Genomic DNA, 16,703 nt, shown 5'->3' on the forward strand with positions numbered 1-16,703 from the left:
GATAGGGAGAGGCTGTTCCCCTTAGTTGAAGGGTGAGTCACGAGGGGACATAAGTTCAAGGTGAGGGGCAGGAGGTTTAGGGTGGATGTGAGGAAAAACCTTTTTACCCAGAGGATGGTGACGGTCTGGAATGCGCTGCCTGGGAGGGTGGTGGAGGCGGGTTGCCTCACATCCTTTAAAAAGTACCTGGACGAGCACTTGGCATGTCATAATATTGAAGGCTATGGGCCAAGTGCTGGAAAATGGGATTAGGTAGGTAGGTCAGGTGTTGCTCACGTGTCGGTGCAGACTTGATGGGCAGAAGGGCCTCTTCTGCATTGGGTGATTCTGTGATATCATGTAGCCTGGAGCCTGACTCAGCTGCCAAAAAGATCGGTGTTGGTGGGGTTGGATTGGTGATGATGATTAAGGTACTTGTGATGGCATTGGTTCACATTATTGTTGTGAGTTTTGAAGTAAACGTCTTTTCTGACTGACCCCACAAAAATAATATTAGACATATCTTTTGGGTCTTTTCACTTGTCTATCAGGCTTTACTGGCATACTACACCCAGTAGACAAGCTGAATTACTTCAAGATCCTATATATTTCAAAACTTTGTGTTTCATTCCCTACACGTATATATGTTTTTCAAACATGTATCATCATTCCTGTTAAAAACTATGTTTATGCTTCCACCAATCTTTCTTGTAGTCTGTTCCAGGTCCTAACAACCCTCTGTGTAAAAATAAATACATTTTCTAGTCTGCTTATTATTTTTCTGATGGTCTGAAGTTGATAACGTCTAGATACTGAATCGTTGCTCAATGGAAATAATTGTTCTTACTTCGCTTGTCAAAACACATCCTATCAGATCCACCTTTAAACATAATTTTTCTAATGAAAAGATCCCAAGTTACTTTTGTGGCTCCTCCATAACTGAAAGCTCTTATCGCTGTGATAACATTGATAAATCTGTATCCTGTCCATCATCTTATTATCGTCCCTATTGTTCCCAAGAACCCAAAATGGCTCACAATCTTCTAATTACTGCCTCACCAATGACTTCTCTAGATTTCTACTCATTTGACCAGTTGCGGCAAGTAGCCTGAGTTAAATTGTAGTCAGTGGGAATCAGGCAAAAGCTCTCCACTGGCTGGAGTCATGCCTTTTCAAGGGCAGTTATGGATAGGCAATAAATACTGGCCTTGCCAGTGATGCCTGTAAGCCAGAATGAATTTTAAAAACCTATTACTTCTGCTTTTGTACTTAATGCCCCAGTTTATAAAACATAGGATCCCAAACACTTTATTTGCAGCTTTATTAATTGTCGTCACATTTTTAAAAATGTCTTCGTATGAACTCCTAAGTGTTTCTGCTCTTTTTAACGTTTCACTTTTCAGCGTTCATCTTCTCTTATTCTTTCTCTCAAAGCCTATCACCCCATTTATTTTGCTACATTATATTTCATCTAACTGTCTTGCTGCCCAATCGACTAACTTTCCTGTGTTTTTAAATTACATGTGGTCCTTCGCACAGTCACCCATACTCCATATCATGCATATGGCAATGGTCCAGAGCATGTATATGCCATGGTCCTAAGATGGACTCCAGGCAATACAATTGTATAGGTCCCACTGATTTGGAAAAAATCCATAGCCACTGCTGTCTGTTTCTTGCGCTTTATCCAATTTCCTACTTACGCTGGCGCATTCCCTTTAATACAAGAGGGTCTAATTTAGCATTTGGGCCACCTCCTCTTTGAATGCATCAACTGCTTCCAGCCATGGACAGGTCCCGGCAACATGTAAATTTAGCAGGTAAGGTGCTGGGTGCCGAAGAGGTGTCTTGGTGTACTTGCCAGATTGAGGCTTCAAAATGAAGCAAGGTGACTGCCAGCACGTTAAGTTTCCAGGGCCGGTGGGGGAAATGTTATGATCTGAGGGTCAGGGTCCCAGAGCAGCAGCAGCCCAGGTTATTTTTGTGGACCTCCTGAGGAGCACACTTTTTCCTCCAGGGCCCACACAAATAACACTGAATGTTAACGAGCCCCTTTGGTTCCATCACTCATGGAACTGGTCGGAGTATGAATAGCACAGGCCTATACCAATTCCAACCTAAAATATTATGGGACTCAGATTTCCATGATAATGTTGGACTATCACTTGAAACAAGTGGGCCCTTTGGACACCCAGTTCTCTAGCCCATTCAAAATGGAGCTGGTGTTAACAGGTTAGACATATGTCCCTCTTTGGGTGTGAGAAAGCCTCTTTAGCTTAACTTGTTATTTCATTTCAGGAGCTTGAATTGAAATCAGGGAACCGTACCATATAATAAAACACTGGCATGTGGCACACTACATCATTGTGCCATCAACTTGACAGTTGCTGCCTACGCTGTACTTGTTGATTCTTTAAGAACTTGTTTACTGCTATGAGTCTTTAGAAATAGCAGATAATATAGTCTTTTTGATTGCTTGAAGGAAGAAATTGTTTGTATTTAAATGGAGTTCTGTATTTTTATCTCTTATCTTCCAGCACCATGTGGTGGCCATTTGACAGCACCTAGCGGTATAATTCTATCTCCGGGATGGCCAGGATATTACAAGGACTCACTGAACTGTGAATGGGTGATTGAAGCAGAGCTACGACATTCTATCAAAATAACATTTGACAGGTTATTCATTTCCATTGCTTTTAACTAAAAGTAAATTGACTTATAACACTTGTACCTGTCTCAAACTATGCAATAAGCATGATTAAATTTCAAAAGCTGAAAAGTGGAACTGAGTTTAAAAATATGTGCGACCAATAGTTCAATAGACTGCCAATACTCTAATTTTACATTCTTGCAATTATTTTTTCAAGGAAACAAATTTTGACAACCTGTTAATATAATGGAAACAGTTATTGTAATCCTGATGTTCTGCCACTAGGTATCACTAGCAAATTTATAAATGGGTGTAGAACTGTAGATGATTACAGTTTAGGGATAGGCCATTTGGTTCATTAAGTCTATAATTGTTTTATACTCCATGAGGGATACAGTTTAATTGCATTTTTCTGCCTAATCCTCATACCCTTTAAAATAATTGATGGATTCTGCTTCAACCATGGTCAGTGTTGAGATTCCTGCTTCTAACCATCCTCTTATATCCTGTTTGTTAATTGTGTTATAGGTTTCTCAAAGAGTCCTTGAAACCACCTTTGGCCCACTGAAAGTTCAATATTGGCATGTGAATTGGCTTTCAGAACCCTAGATTTTAACAGTAATGGAATTCAAAGCTCTCTTGAAATAAAATAAGGCCTGCAATCACACAAATGTTCCTGCAATTTGTATTAAGTGTATATCAGCAAAGAGTGCTAGTATATTCTGGAAATGGGATGGGGGGAGAATTGCTGTTCAAGTTAAATATGAAAATTACTTTCAAAGAGCAAGTTCATTTCACAGAACTGAATCATTATCCTTCAATGGTGTAAACAGACACAACTCTACGACAATTTAGTGTCCTTCATTCAACCCTGTTACAAAGATGAACTGGTGGTTAGAAGGAATAGTAAATGTTTTGTGTAGAATTCTTTGATAAGGTCACAACATGTATGGAATGTTATCAAAATTCGACTGGTTCCATGAACATAAACATTTTACAGCACAGAGGGAGATTATTCACTTTCTTAATCTTCTCACCCTATCTAGCACTTGGTGTAGAAAATAATACAGAAATTACCATTTTGAGGCGTCGTGATTCAGTCTTGCTTTCCACTCTGGTGCCTAATTGTTTAAAATCCACATTCTGAACCTCAGTCATTCCAACATTAACCACCAAGCCATCACAGAGCTAACATACTATTCATAACTACAAAAAATGGTTATCTGTTGCCTCAATTTTAGAATATCCCACCACTACCTTTATAGTCTACTTTAATCTCACCACCCCACGACCCCCCAACCTTCGTTGACCGCATTCCAATATACCACAATTTTACTCAAGACAATCTTCCTCTGAGTCACTGGGCTGGATTTTACACTGAAGGCAGGCTCCCTTCACCCCAGTGTAAATTTCGGAAGTGAGCCTGCCTCCAGTTAGTTGGCTCGCCTGCCTTTAATTTTTTGGGCGATGGCACTTTAAGTAGTATCAGGCAGGACTTCCGACCATCTCCAGGAGGATGTTCCGCCTCATAGAGCTGTCAACCAACCAGAGGCCGACAGCTCTGCACACTGGCAGCATCAAGCAGGAGCAGTGGTTGCTGTCGGTACTGCAGGTAGGCCGAGTGGGTGGCGTTCAGTGCTGGACCTGAAAATTCAGGTCTGAGATTTTATTCAAACCAGACTGATGAGGTCCAGCAAGGGGGGCGTGTTGGACAGGTTCGGGGAGGGTGAATGTGGTAGGGGGGCTTCCGATTGACACAGGGAACCCGGGAAGGAGGCACTCCCTCCTTTCACTGACCAGCAGCCTGCAAGGTTAAACCTGCAGGGCTGTACATTGGGCGGAGGCCTCTCCTGCCACCCACGAAGGACCTCGACTGGATCATGGGTGGGTAACTCATTCGACACCTCCCCAGCTGTCCATAAAATTGTGAAGGGGCAGGTGGACTGGCAGTGCGTGTGCCACCGATGGCACGGCGTCCTAATTTCCAGGCCCACCCGCCTGTTTTTCCACCCATGGGTGGCCTGTAAAATTCAGCTCATTGGTCACTGGTCACCTTACATTTGTCCAACTCCATGAAGCAGGTTCTCAACTTTCACTTACATCCAGGGGAGAAGTGTGTTTCCATCCAGTAATCTGAAATAAACTGAAACCCAAATCTCATAAATCACAGTTCAATGCGTTAATGCAATTTGTCATTCAAATTCAATTCTCAATCGCACGTCATAAGATTCTTCATGGGGCTTTCTCTTGAAAAGGATTGAGCAATGGCACCTCATGGATCCCAGCATATAACTTATTTTGTGTAGTCAGGATGCTTCAGCACATTTATGCGCTTAACTAAAATTTAGCAAGTATTTCTTGCGACCAAGCAAGAGGTAATATTAACAAAACACACTTTGGAACTCAGTTATGTAATATAAAATATATGTTGGTAAATCAAAGATGCATAGTTCACTTGTCTTCAGACTGCAGAAACCCAGTGATTTATTATTCAGTTGTGTGAGCCATATTTACTTAACTTTTTATTTAACTTATTATTCAGTGACCCAGATTTTGTGTTTGTAATGGCACACTTAAATGCAGATATCCAGAGGTCAGTGATTCTCCACTCCTCCACAGGTTGCACTGTTGAAGTTCCCACAGCTGGGAATCAATGCACTGATGTAATTTTCCACTTCTATGCTATTATTCTTGCTGTTAAAACTCTTGAAAAATTAATGCTTTGTTAAATGAGGTTTAACTGGGTTTTTAATCACATACAATAATCAAGAACAACCACTCTGGCCCTGAAAAAATGAATTATATATTTGTGGAATGTCAGATTTCTCCAACCCATAGAAAAATTCCATAGATTTTTAAAATAATAAAGATTTTTTTCCCCTACCTGCACCCCATGTGTATGTCCCAATCTTTATTTTGCTTTTTGTGATATTAGAAAAAGTGAATGATAAAATCTCCTTGTCACTTTCTGGTTTGCTGTCTGTGAGAATTCTTCAGTGTGACTGGCTGCTTAGCCTGCTTGATGATATCACTGTTGCTGGATACCAGAAATCTCCTATCACTGGCACAAAAATGAAATTAACATCAAGGAAGGTGAAGTCCACATCACAGTCACTAAATCATTATGGGCAGCTTTCTTTGAGGTCAGCAGTGAGTGCCATTACCATAAGACTACAAGATCTAGGAGCAGAAGTAGGCCATTCGGCCCATCGAGTATGCTCCACAATTCAATGTGATCATGTCTGATATGATAATCCTCAACTCCACTTTCCTGCCTTTTCCCCATAGCCCTCAATTCCCTTATTGTTTAAAAATCTGTTTATCTCAGCCTTGAATATACTTAACGACCCAGGCTCTATAGCCCTATGCAGTAAAGAATTCCACAGATTCACTACCCTCTGTCAGAAGAAATTCCTCCTCATCTCTGTTTTAAATGGGCTCCCCCTTACTCTGAGATTATGCCCTCATGTCCTAGACTCTCCCACAACGGGAACCAACCTCTCAGCATCTACCCGAAGAAGCCCCTAAGAACCTTATATGTTTCAATAAGGTTGTCTCTCATTCTTCTAAACTCCAATGAGCACAGGCCCAACTTACTCAACCTCTCATCACAAGAAAATCCCTCTGTACCTGAGATCAACCTGGTGAACCTTCTCTGGAGTGCCTCCAATGCCAGTATATCTTTCCTTAGATAGGAGGACCAAAAATGTTCACAGTATTCTAGGTGTGGTCTAACTAGCGCCTTGTATATTTTTAGCAAGACTTCTCTATTTTTATGCTACGTTCCCTTTGAAATAAAGACCAACATTCCATTGGCCTTCCCTATTGAGCTGAGTTTTTTGTGATTCATGCATGAGGACCCCAAATCCCTCTGTGCTTTAGCTTTCTGCAGTCTTTCTCCATTTAAATAATATTCAGCTCCTCTATTTTTCCTGCCAAAGTGCATAGCCTCACATTTTCCCACATTATATTCCATCTGCCAAGTTTTTGCCCACTCACTTAACCTGTCTATACCCCTCCGTAGACCCTTTGTGTCATCCTCACCGCTTGTCTTCCCACCTATTTTTGTGTCATCTGCAAACTTGGCGATAGTACATTCACTTCCCTCATCCAAATCATTAATATATATTGTAAATGATTGTGGTCCCAGCACTGATCCCTGTGGTACTCCACTAGTTACAGGTTGCCACCCTGAAAATGCCCCCCTTATCCCAATTCCCTGTCTTCTATTAGTTAGCCAATCCTCTATCCATGCTAATATACTACTCCAACACCATGGGCACTTATCTTATTAAGTAGCCTTTCATGCGATACCTTATCGAATGCCTTTTGCAAATCAAAATTTATTACATCTACTGGTTCCCCTTTATCTATCCTGCTCGTTACCTCGTCAAAGAATTCTAATAAATTTGTCAGGCATGATTTCCCCTATATGAAGACATGCTGACTCTGCTTGATTATATTATGCTTTTGTAAGTGCTCTGCTGTTATATCCTTTATAATAGACTCTAACATTTCCCCAATGACTGATGTTAAGCTAACTGGCCTATAGTTACCTGTTTTTTGTCTCCCTCCCTTTTTGAATGAAGGTGTTACATTGGCAGTTTTTCAATCCTCTGGGACTTTTCCAGAATCTAAGGATTCTTGAGGATTCCTACCAGTACATCCACTATCTCTGCAGCTACTGCCTTTAATAAACTAGGATGCAACCTGTCAGGTCCAGGGAACTTATCTACCTTTAGCCCCATTAGTTTCCCTAGTTCTTTTTCTCTAGCGATAGTTATTGTATTTATTTCCTCCCCCCCCACCTTTGCCCATTGATTATTTTGTATTGGAATGTTATTAGTGTTTTCTACCGTGAAGACTGATGTAAAGTACTTATTCAACTCCTATTCCCTCTCCTGGTTCCCCATTATTATTTCCTCAGCCTCTCGCTAAGGGGCCTGTGTTCACTTTTGCCTCCTCTTTATATATTTAAAGAAGAACTTACTGTCTGTTTTTATCTTACTTTACTTTACCCTCAAAGTTTATATTCTCCCTCTTTATTTTTTTTGGTCATCTTTTGTTGGTTTTTAACACTTTCCCAATCCTCTGATTTACCACTCACCTTTGCCACATTGTATGTTTTTTTCTTTCAATTTGATACTATCCTTAACTTCCCTGGTTTACCATGGTTGGTTTATCCCCTTCCTAGAATCATTCTTCCTCACTGGGATATATCTTTGTTGTGAGTCATAAACAATTTTTTTAAATGTCTGCCATTGTTCGTCTACCGTCTTTTCTGCTAAGCTCATTTCCCAGCCGGCTCCAGCCAACTCTGCCCTCGTTCTTTTGTAATTATCCTTATTTAAGTTTGGCACAGCCCATAAGACCATAAGACATAGGAGCAGAAATTAGGCCATTCGGCTCATCGAGTCTGGTCCGCCATTCGATCATGGCTGATAAGTTTCTCAACTCCATTCTCCCGCCTTCTCCGGTTTCTGACCCAGGTTTCTCACTCTCAAACTGAATGCTAAATTTTGCCACGTTATTGTCTGTGTTTCCTAGGGGATCTTTTACTCTGGGATCATTTATTAAACCTGCCTTTACTGGATTTACTGGATCCAAAAAAGCCTGATCCCTGGTTGGATCCATAACATATTGGAAACTGTCCTGAATACACTCCGAGTTCTTGCTCGTGGCTATTTCTGCCAATTTGGATTTCCCAATCTACATGAAGTGACATAAAGTCACCCATGATTAATGTATTTACTGCCTTTTTTACATGCCCTCATTACCTCCTGATTCATTCTCTGCCCTACTGTTAGGCGGCCTATGAACTGCTCCCACCAGTGTCGTCTTCCCCTTGTAGAATCCATATGGGTGGAGGTAAGAAATAACGGGCAGCATTTTCCCCACATCGCGGGGGTTGTGCGGGAGCGGGCGCGAGCGGGTGGGTTCGCAATTGGCGTCCGCGGTTGGGGGCGCAGCGCCATTTTACGTGGGTGGGCCAATTAAGGCCCGCCCAGCGTGACATCCACCCTGTGCAGGCGTGAGGGAATTTCCTGAGTCAGGAATGTGCATGTGCGCAAAAGAATGCACAGATCTCCCTGAGGCAAAGTGATGCCTCAGGGAGATTGGCTCTAGATTCAAACTTTCATTAAAGGCAGAAAAAAATATTCCTAACATGCCCCTCATGTGATACTGTCACATGAGCTGGGACATGTCAATTTCTTTTATTTAAACATTTTATACGAATTTTAATACCCTCCTGAAACCTCATCCCGCCTGTGGATGAGGTTTCATGTTTTTTCTGAAGGCCGCCTGGGCTCTTTGCCTGCCCTCCAACCTTAAGTTTGGACAGGCAGGTCCATTAATCATTTAAATTACTTTTTTAATGGCCTTAATAGGCCTTTGACAGCTCGGTGGACGTGCAGCTGATTTGGCTGCGTGCCCGCTGAACTGAAAATCTGAATGACATGCAGTGATGTCAGGATGCATGCCCGACGTCACCCTGCGTCATTTTACGCCTCGGCGAGCGGGCCCCGCCACCTGCTCGCCAACCGGAAGATGCAGCCCAACATCTTCCGATCCAAGATCATTTCTTGCTATCGTACTTATTCCATCTCGTACCAACAAAGCTACCCCACCACCCTTTCTGTCCAGCCTGTCCTTTTGAAAAGTCACATACCCCTGAACATTTAGCTCCCAGCTTTGATCTCCTTGTAACCATGTCTCCGTAATGGCTATAAGATCATACCCATTAACTTCTATTTGTGGGTTTATTTTGTTCCGAATACTATGTTCGTTTAAGTAAAGAGCCATTAATTTTGGTTTGACTCCTATTTGCTGCTTTTTTTTTATGTTTGCACACTCCCTTCTTGTCACACTCTGGGTATCATTACCTAAGTAGCTGTGCTACAATGCTACCATATCCTTTTGCTTTGTAAGCCTATTACTTTGGCATTGATTGCAAAATCTGAGCCACTCTGAATATCAATCTAAATTTAGAAAAATCACAAACAGTAAATCGATCTACATTCTTTAAATTTCTTTTTTCGAATCATGATTCAAATTTGGGACTTTAGAAATGGCAATAGGCGCTTTGATGACTCAGTTGCCAAATGCTGGGCTTGGTGTCGTACAAATTAGGCAAGTTATGTGTTTGATCTCTGTTCTGCGTTGTCTTAGTTCAGACATTGGCCTTGATAAGGTATCTTCTCCACTGTTATGGGACAGCGGATGGTAAAGCCGAGCTGCTCAAGTCCCAGAGGGAAATTTGAAACAGCTGCCACAAATGTTTTGCAATTTGTATTTTTATTTCGAGATGCGTGCCTTGAATTCAATAGTAATACGTCCACTGTGTTTTTGAGGTGTTTTTTACAAAACTAAATTAAACATTTATTAATAGTAGAGAAGATTTAAATCACATACATAGGTCTACAAACTATAATAACTCCTAATTAATCTGACTTCCAGTTACACCTCCATTAAGGCAACAGTAAAAACAAATACATTTCAACAAACCCAGGCAAAGCACACCACACCCTGGACAGTGATATTCACAGTGAGTTTTCTCAGCTTTGGTTCCTGTAGACAGCAGCTTAATGCAAAGAGGCTGGAAGCTTTTCACACTTGTTAGATCTTAGAATTCCTTCTGCCTTACACATAACCCCATCTCCTTTATACAGGTTACTCCCTTTTTAATGTAAATTCTATTGTTCCAATATGTCATTGCAACTTTACTTTTTCCATAAAATAAATCTTTCATAGTACTCAAATTATCAATTATCTTTGGGAAAGATAAACACACTGTTTGGCTTAACTTCTTATGGTTAAGTGTTAAGCCTTACCATCTCTTTGAAATTCAAACTACTCTGGTTTATCTAAGTGTTCCTCACACCTCACATCCTAAAACTTCAAGCATGTTTGTGTATTTAGCATTTCAAACCTAGCTTCCCTTTTGATAACTCAAAAGCTCCAGACCAGCTGTCTACAATTCAAATACATCCACCACACACTCACATCCACAGAGAGAAACTAATCCAAACCCCACTATTAACCTAGCTTTATAATAAATCACAATAATATTATGAAAATTATTATATTTTCATGATACCTGTCTATGGATTAAGGATGTTGGATAAGGCAATGGAAGGACTGCTTTTGCACATGGAACATACAAAACATAGGAACATATGAAATAGGAGCAGAAGTAGGCCATTCGGCCCATCAAGCCTCCTCCACCATTCAATAGATGATCTGTTTGTGTTTCGAGTTCCACATTCCCATCTACCCCCGATAACCTTTAATTCCCTTACCTAACAAGAGTCTATTTACCCCTGTCTTAAAAATATTCAATGACCCTGCTTCCAAGGCCATCTGAGGTCAAGAGTTCCAAAGTCGCACAACCCTCTGAGAGGAAAAAATTCTCCTCATCTCCCCCCCTACAAGGATGACCTATAATTTTAAAACAATGCTCCCTAGTTCTGGACTCACCCACAAGAGGAAATATTCCTTTCCTTGTCAAGACGATTCAGGATCTTATATACTTCAATCAGGTCACCCCTCACTCTTGAAAACTCCAGTGGAAATGAGCCCAGCCTGTCCAACCTATCCGCAGAAGATAACCCACTCGTTCCAGGTATCAATCTAGTAAACTTCCTCTGAACCGCATCCGACACATTTACATTCTTAAGTAAGGAGACCAAAACTGCACACAATATTCAAGATGTGGGGCAGGATTTTCTGTGTCCAGTGGTGTCAGATGTGTTTGGTGGCTTGAGCAGACGATATGCCGCGATCGGTTTGACAACGGCGTGAAACCAGTTTGTGATTGTCTGCTCAACCCTCCGATGGCGGGCCACGTTTCCGCCGTTGGACGTTGGGAACCTCATTGTAATACACCAGCATATTATTATAAGGCCAGCCCAATGAACTCATCCCCACTGCTGGATTGTCCACCCACATCAGCGGGAAAACAGGCCGTCGTGTTTCACAACGGCACATAAGCAATGTGCACCTGACAGGCTGCACTTCGCTCAGGGCTTCGAGGTTTATTTGCTAACCTTGCTTCGGTCAGCATTCGCAGTCATCAATGCCAAGCTTCACAGGCAGCACCATGTCACTTTTGGGGTGGCTCACGGGTAGGTCTCTACCTACCAGATCAGCCACATGTGGATGGCTTTTCAATGGCTACAGTGCAAGGTCTTGCTTGGAGAAGGAGGAGAAGTGGCCTCAGGTAAGGGAAGAAGCTGCAGGACAAGAGCTGTACTGGGGAAGGAGGGTATCCCAGGGTGTTTATGGGGGCACATGATGATCTGTGCAAGGGGGCTCAAATTGGTGAGGACTGAGGGGGCAGTTTCCAGAGATGGACATGTGAGGGTGTGTGTGTGAGAATGGGTGGTGATGTCCCTTGAGCTGGCAGTGAGTGAGATGCCAGTGAATGTGTGATGGGCTTGAGTGTGTGAGTTTAGAGTGATGAGATGGTTGCCTTACCCTGGCTGCACGGATGAGATCATTCATCCTATGTCTGCATTGGATGGCCAACCTCTTCTGTGCAGCATTGGCACTGACCACCACTGCCATTGCCTACCAAGCTGGAGTGGTAATGTAGCTGCTGCTCCTGCAGTCGGAGCGGGGGCAGGGGACATTGCAGCAGGTGTCAAAAAGGTGCCCGAGAGCTGCAGTCTTCTTGCCTTTCGGGGCCACGTCTTCTTTGCTGCATTCCTGGGCTGGAAGCACTGAACACTGTGATGCCTGGCGTGATGAAGTAGCGAGGTGATGGTGTGGTGAGTGAATGAGAGCCTGCCCACCATGGAACCAGCGTGTTTCCTGGGAATGCAAAGATATGCAATGCAGCGGGTTTGGGATGATGCAGCGTAAAAACCCACCATCATGGCTGATGGGTAACATATCGTTTTACCCGCCCACTACTGCACCTAGTGCAAATCTGGCATGATTCTGCCCGTCTCACCAATGCCCTGTATAACTGAAGCTTAACATTGTTCCTTTTATGTTCAATTCCTCTTATAATAAAGGGTAACATTCCATTAGCCTTCTTAATTACTTGCTGTACCTGCATTCTAACTTTTTGTGACTCAAGCACTAGAACACCTAGATCCCTCTGCACCTCGGAATTCTGCAGTTGTTCTCCATTTAAATAAAACTCTGCTTTTTTATTCTTCCTGCCAAAGTGAACAATTCACATTTTCCCACATTATACTCCACTTGCCAGATTTTTGCCCATTCACTCAACCTACCCATATCCATCTGAAAACTCCTAATGTCTTCTACAAAACATACTTTTCTACCTATCTTTGTGTCGTCTGCAAATTTAGCTACCATGCCTTCGCTCTCCTCCTCTAAGTTGTTGATGTAAATTGTAATAAGTTGAGGCCCCAGCACAGACCCCTCAGGGACTCGTCACATCCTACCAATCAGACAAAGACCCATTTATGTATACTCTCTGTATTATACTAGCCAGCCAATCCTCTAGCCATGTTAATATGTTCCCCCCTGCACCATGAGCTTTTATTTTCCGCAATAACCTTTGATATGGCACCTTATCAAATGCCTTCTGGAAACCCAAGTTCAGTACATCTACAGGTTCCCCTTGATCCACAGCACATGTTACTCCTTGAAATAACTCCAATAAATTAGTTAAACATGATTTCCTTTTCACAAAACCATGCTGACTGTTCCCTATCACCTTGAGTTTTTCCAAGTGCCCAACAATAACCTCTTTAATGATTGACTCTAACACCTTCCCCAGGACAGACATCAAGCTAACTGGCCTATAGTTTCCTATTTTTTGCCTCCCTCCCTTCTTGAACAGAAGGGTTATATTTGCTACCTCTCAGTCTGATGGAACCTTTCCAGAATCTTGGGAATTTTGGAAAATTAACACCAACGCATCTACTACCTCATTAGCCACCTCTTCTAAGATCCTGGGATGAAGTCCATCAGGATCTGGAGATTTGTCAGCCCGCAGCTCCATAAGTTTGCTCAGTGCTGCTTCCCTAGTGATTGTAATTTCACCAAGATCCCCTCTCCCTTCCATCTCCTGATTTACAGTTATTACTGGAATGTTTTTTGTATCCTCCATAGTGAAAACAGAAGCAAAATATTCCTGATAATCTACTATTAACACCCCATTCTCACTGTCTAGAGGACCAACACTCACTTTACCTACTCTTTTCCTGTTTAAATACCTGTAGAAACTCTTGCTATCCATTTTTACATTTCTAGCTAGCTCCCTCTCATATTCCAATTTCTTTCTCCTGATTAACCTTTTCGTCATTCTCTGCCATTCTTTATATTCTGACCAATCATCTGATCTGCAACTCATTTTTGTGCAGTTATATACCTTTTCCTTAAGTTTGCCTAACTTCTTTAGTTAACTATGGATAGTGGGCCCCCCCTTTAGAATATTTCTTTATAGTTGGAATATACTTGTTCTGAGTATTCTGAAATAACCTCTTAAATGTCTGCCATTGCTTCTCCATTGATCTATCCCCTAGTGTAGTATCCCAGTTCGCTTCAGCTAGCTCAGCTTTCATGCTCACATAGTTGCCCTTATTTAAGTTTAAAATGCTGGCCTTAGGCCCACACTTGCTTTCAAACTGGACGTAAAATTCAAACATATTGTGCTCACTGGCGACCTGGGGCTCCTTAATTCTGAGGTCATTAATTAATCCTGTCACATTACACAATACCAAGCCTAATATAACCTGCTCTCTGGTTGGTTCCAGAACATGTTGTTCTAAGAAACTATCTTGAAAGCATTATTTTAACTCCTCATCCAGGCTGCTACTGCCAATCTGATTTTTCAGTTTATTTATGAAGTCACCCATGATTATTGCTTTCCCTTTATCACAAGCACCCAATATTTCTCCTTGCATATTTTGTCCTACGTTGTGATTAGTGTTAGGGGGCCTGTACAGCACTCCCACTAATGATTTCTTTCCCCTGTTATTCCTCATCTCCACCCAAACTAATTCTACATCCTGATCTCCTGGACAAAGCTCATCTCTAACTATTGCATAAATGCCATCCTTGATTAACAGTGCAACCCCTTCACATTTACCTAGCTTCCTATGCTTCTTAAATGTCATATACCACTCAATATTCAAGACCCAATCCTTGTCATCCTGCAGCCTCCGTACTGGCTATCAGATCATTTATTTACTTCATTGTTATGAATGCTCCGTGCATTCAGATACAGAGTCTTTAGTTTTGTCTTTTTCTTATCTTTGTAACCTCTAGTCTTGATTGTTGGTGCATTTTTAGGTTTTTTCTCTCTGTCCCTTCCTGCCATTCTCTGACCCTCATTTCCCATATCACTATTTTCCTCTATTGTTTTGTTTCTACTCTTTGATATACCATATCTTTCCACATTTGACCCCTTGTCCCCATCATTTAGTTTAAAACACTCTCTAGTTTCCTAGTTATGCGGTTTGCAAGAACACTGGTCCCAGCGTGGTTTAGGTGTAGACCTTTCCAACAGTCCAGCCCTCACTTTCCTCAATGCTGGTGCCAGTGCCCAAAAAACCTGAACCCACTCCCACACCAGCCTTTGAGCATGTATTCATCTCTTTAATTTTATGTACCCTATGCCAATTTGCTCGTGGCTCAGGTAATAATCCAGAGATTATAACCTTTGAGGTTCTGATTTTTAATTTATTGCCTAGTTCCTCATACTGTCTATGCAGAACCTTTTTCCTAGTCCTACCTATGTCATTGGTACCTACATGGACCACTGACAACTGGATCCTCCTCTTCCCATTGCAAGTTCCTTTCCAGCCCTGAGCAGATGTCCTGAGCAGACAATACAGCCGCCTGGACTCTCGCTCTTTGCTGCAGAGAACAGTGTCAATCCCCCTCGCTATACTATCCCCTACTACCACTACATTCCTTTTTGCTCCTCCCACTTGAATGGATTCCTGTACCACGGTGCCATGGTCAGTTTGCTCATCCACCCTGCAGCCCCCACTCTTATCCAAACAAGCTGAGAGAACCTCAAACCTATTGGACAATTGCAGAGGCTTATTCACCTGCACTCCTGCCTTCTACCCTTACCTGCCTCACTCGCAGTCACACCCTCCTGTCGTTGACCATAGGTGAGTCCCTTCAGGAGAGGGTGGGAAAGCAACAATGCTCAAAACAATTCATGTTGTTGATAGAAGTTACATCTTAAAATAAATTATTTGTGTTTTAGTCATATGTTTAATTTTCATTGAGAGAGTAAAAATAATGCTTACATACGATTGCTTAAATTTAAAGTGTGCTGTACAAGACAATGTCTTGTTATGGTCTATCACAAATAGATTTGTTGATTTTAAAAGATTAATTTCCCTGTGCCTTGGGGACTAGAATAGAAAAATAATACTGAAAGTAAATATAGCAAAAGAAGAAAGATAAGGCTGGTGTATTTGTGTAAACCAGAGGCAGAGCTTTGTTTCTAGTCTGCCTGCATCCTATCCACAGGAAAGCTATGTTTTCTTGGACCAACCAACTTTTGGCTCTCAAACTTTTAGCTAAGTATTAAGATTCCTAACTTGGAAGATTTGTGTTGTGCCATTTTCCCTGTGGAGGCTACTAATTTATTTGTGTTACACAATATACATTCGCTGCAAGATTAAATCACTTGCATCTCTCTCCCTCAGAGTTGAATCTGTACTAAAAATCTCTCTTGAGGCAAACTACAGCCTATTTTGAGCATTATACTAGACTGTTTCATCAAGCGTGTTGAAGAATTATCATCCATGCATGGCTGGCAATCTATTTGTCTTTCTGACCTTGTTTGTATTATGTTTAAGCAATATCACCTGACAAAAGATTGACTTTCAATGTAGTAAGTTTTGGTGCCTGAAGTTCTGCACCAAGATACTGCAATTTGAAGCTCAATGCGTTAGTCTGAAATCACTTCTTTGCTTTTTTTTTGCAAAGGTATGAAATGATTTCAAACAAATGCATTAAGCATCCACACATACATAACCCATTCTGTAATGTCAGAAGCATGATGCCTCTTTTGGCCACAAACTATTTTACATTTCGCTGCATACATTTAAGATAAATTGTGAGTCACTTGCAT

General features: G+C 41.7%; 1 protein-coding gene across 1 annotated transcript in view; it reads left to right on the forward strand.

Moving 5' to 3' along the window:
- The window catches only part of LOC144680673 (CUB and sushi domain-containing protein 1-like), a 2,611,816-nt gene that overhangs the window by 1,994,543 nt on the left and 600,570 nt on the right, over positions 1-16,703 (forward strand). The window contains exon 16 of the mRNA XM_078541910.1: positions 2,517-2,655. Within this exon, the coding sequence (XP_078398036.1) occupies positions 2,517-2,655 (139 nt within the window). The remainder of the gene's footprint in view (positions 1-2,516; positions 2,656-16,703) is intronic.

Source organism: Cetorhinus maximus, chromosome 5, assembly GCF_964194155.1.
Source record: "Cetorhinus maximus chromosome 5, sCetMax3.hap1.1, whole genome shotgun sequence".
NCBI lineage: Eukaryota > Metazoa > Chordata > Chondrichthyes > Lamniformes > Cetorhinidae > Cetorhinus > Cetorhinus maximus.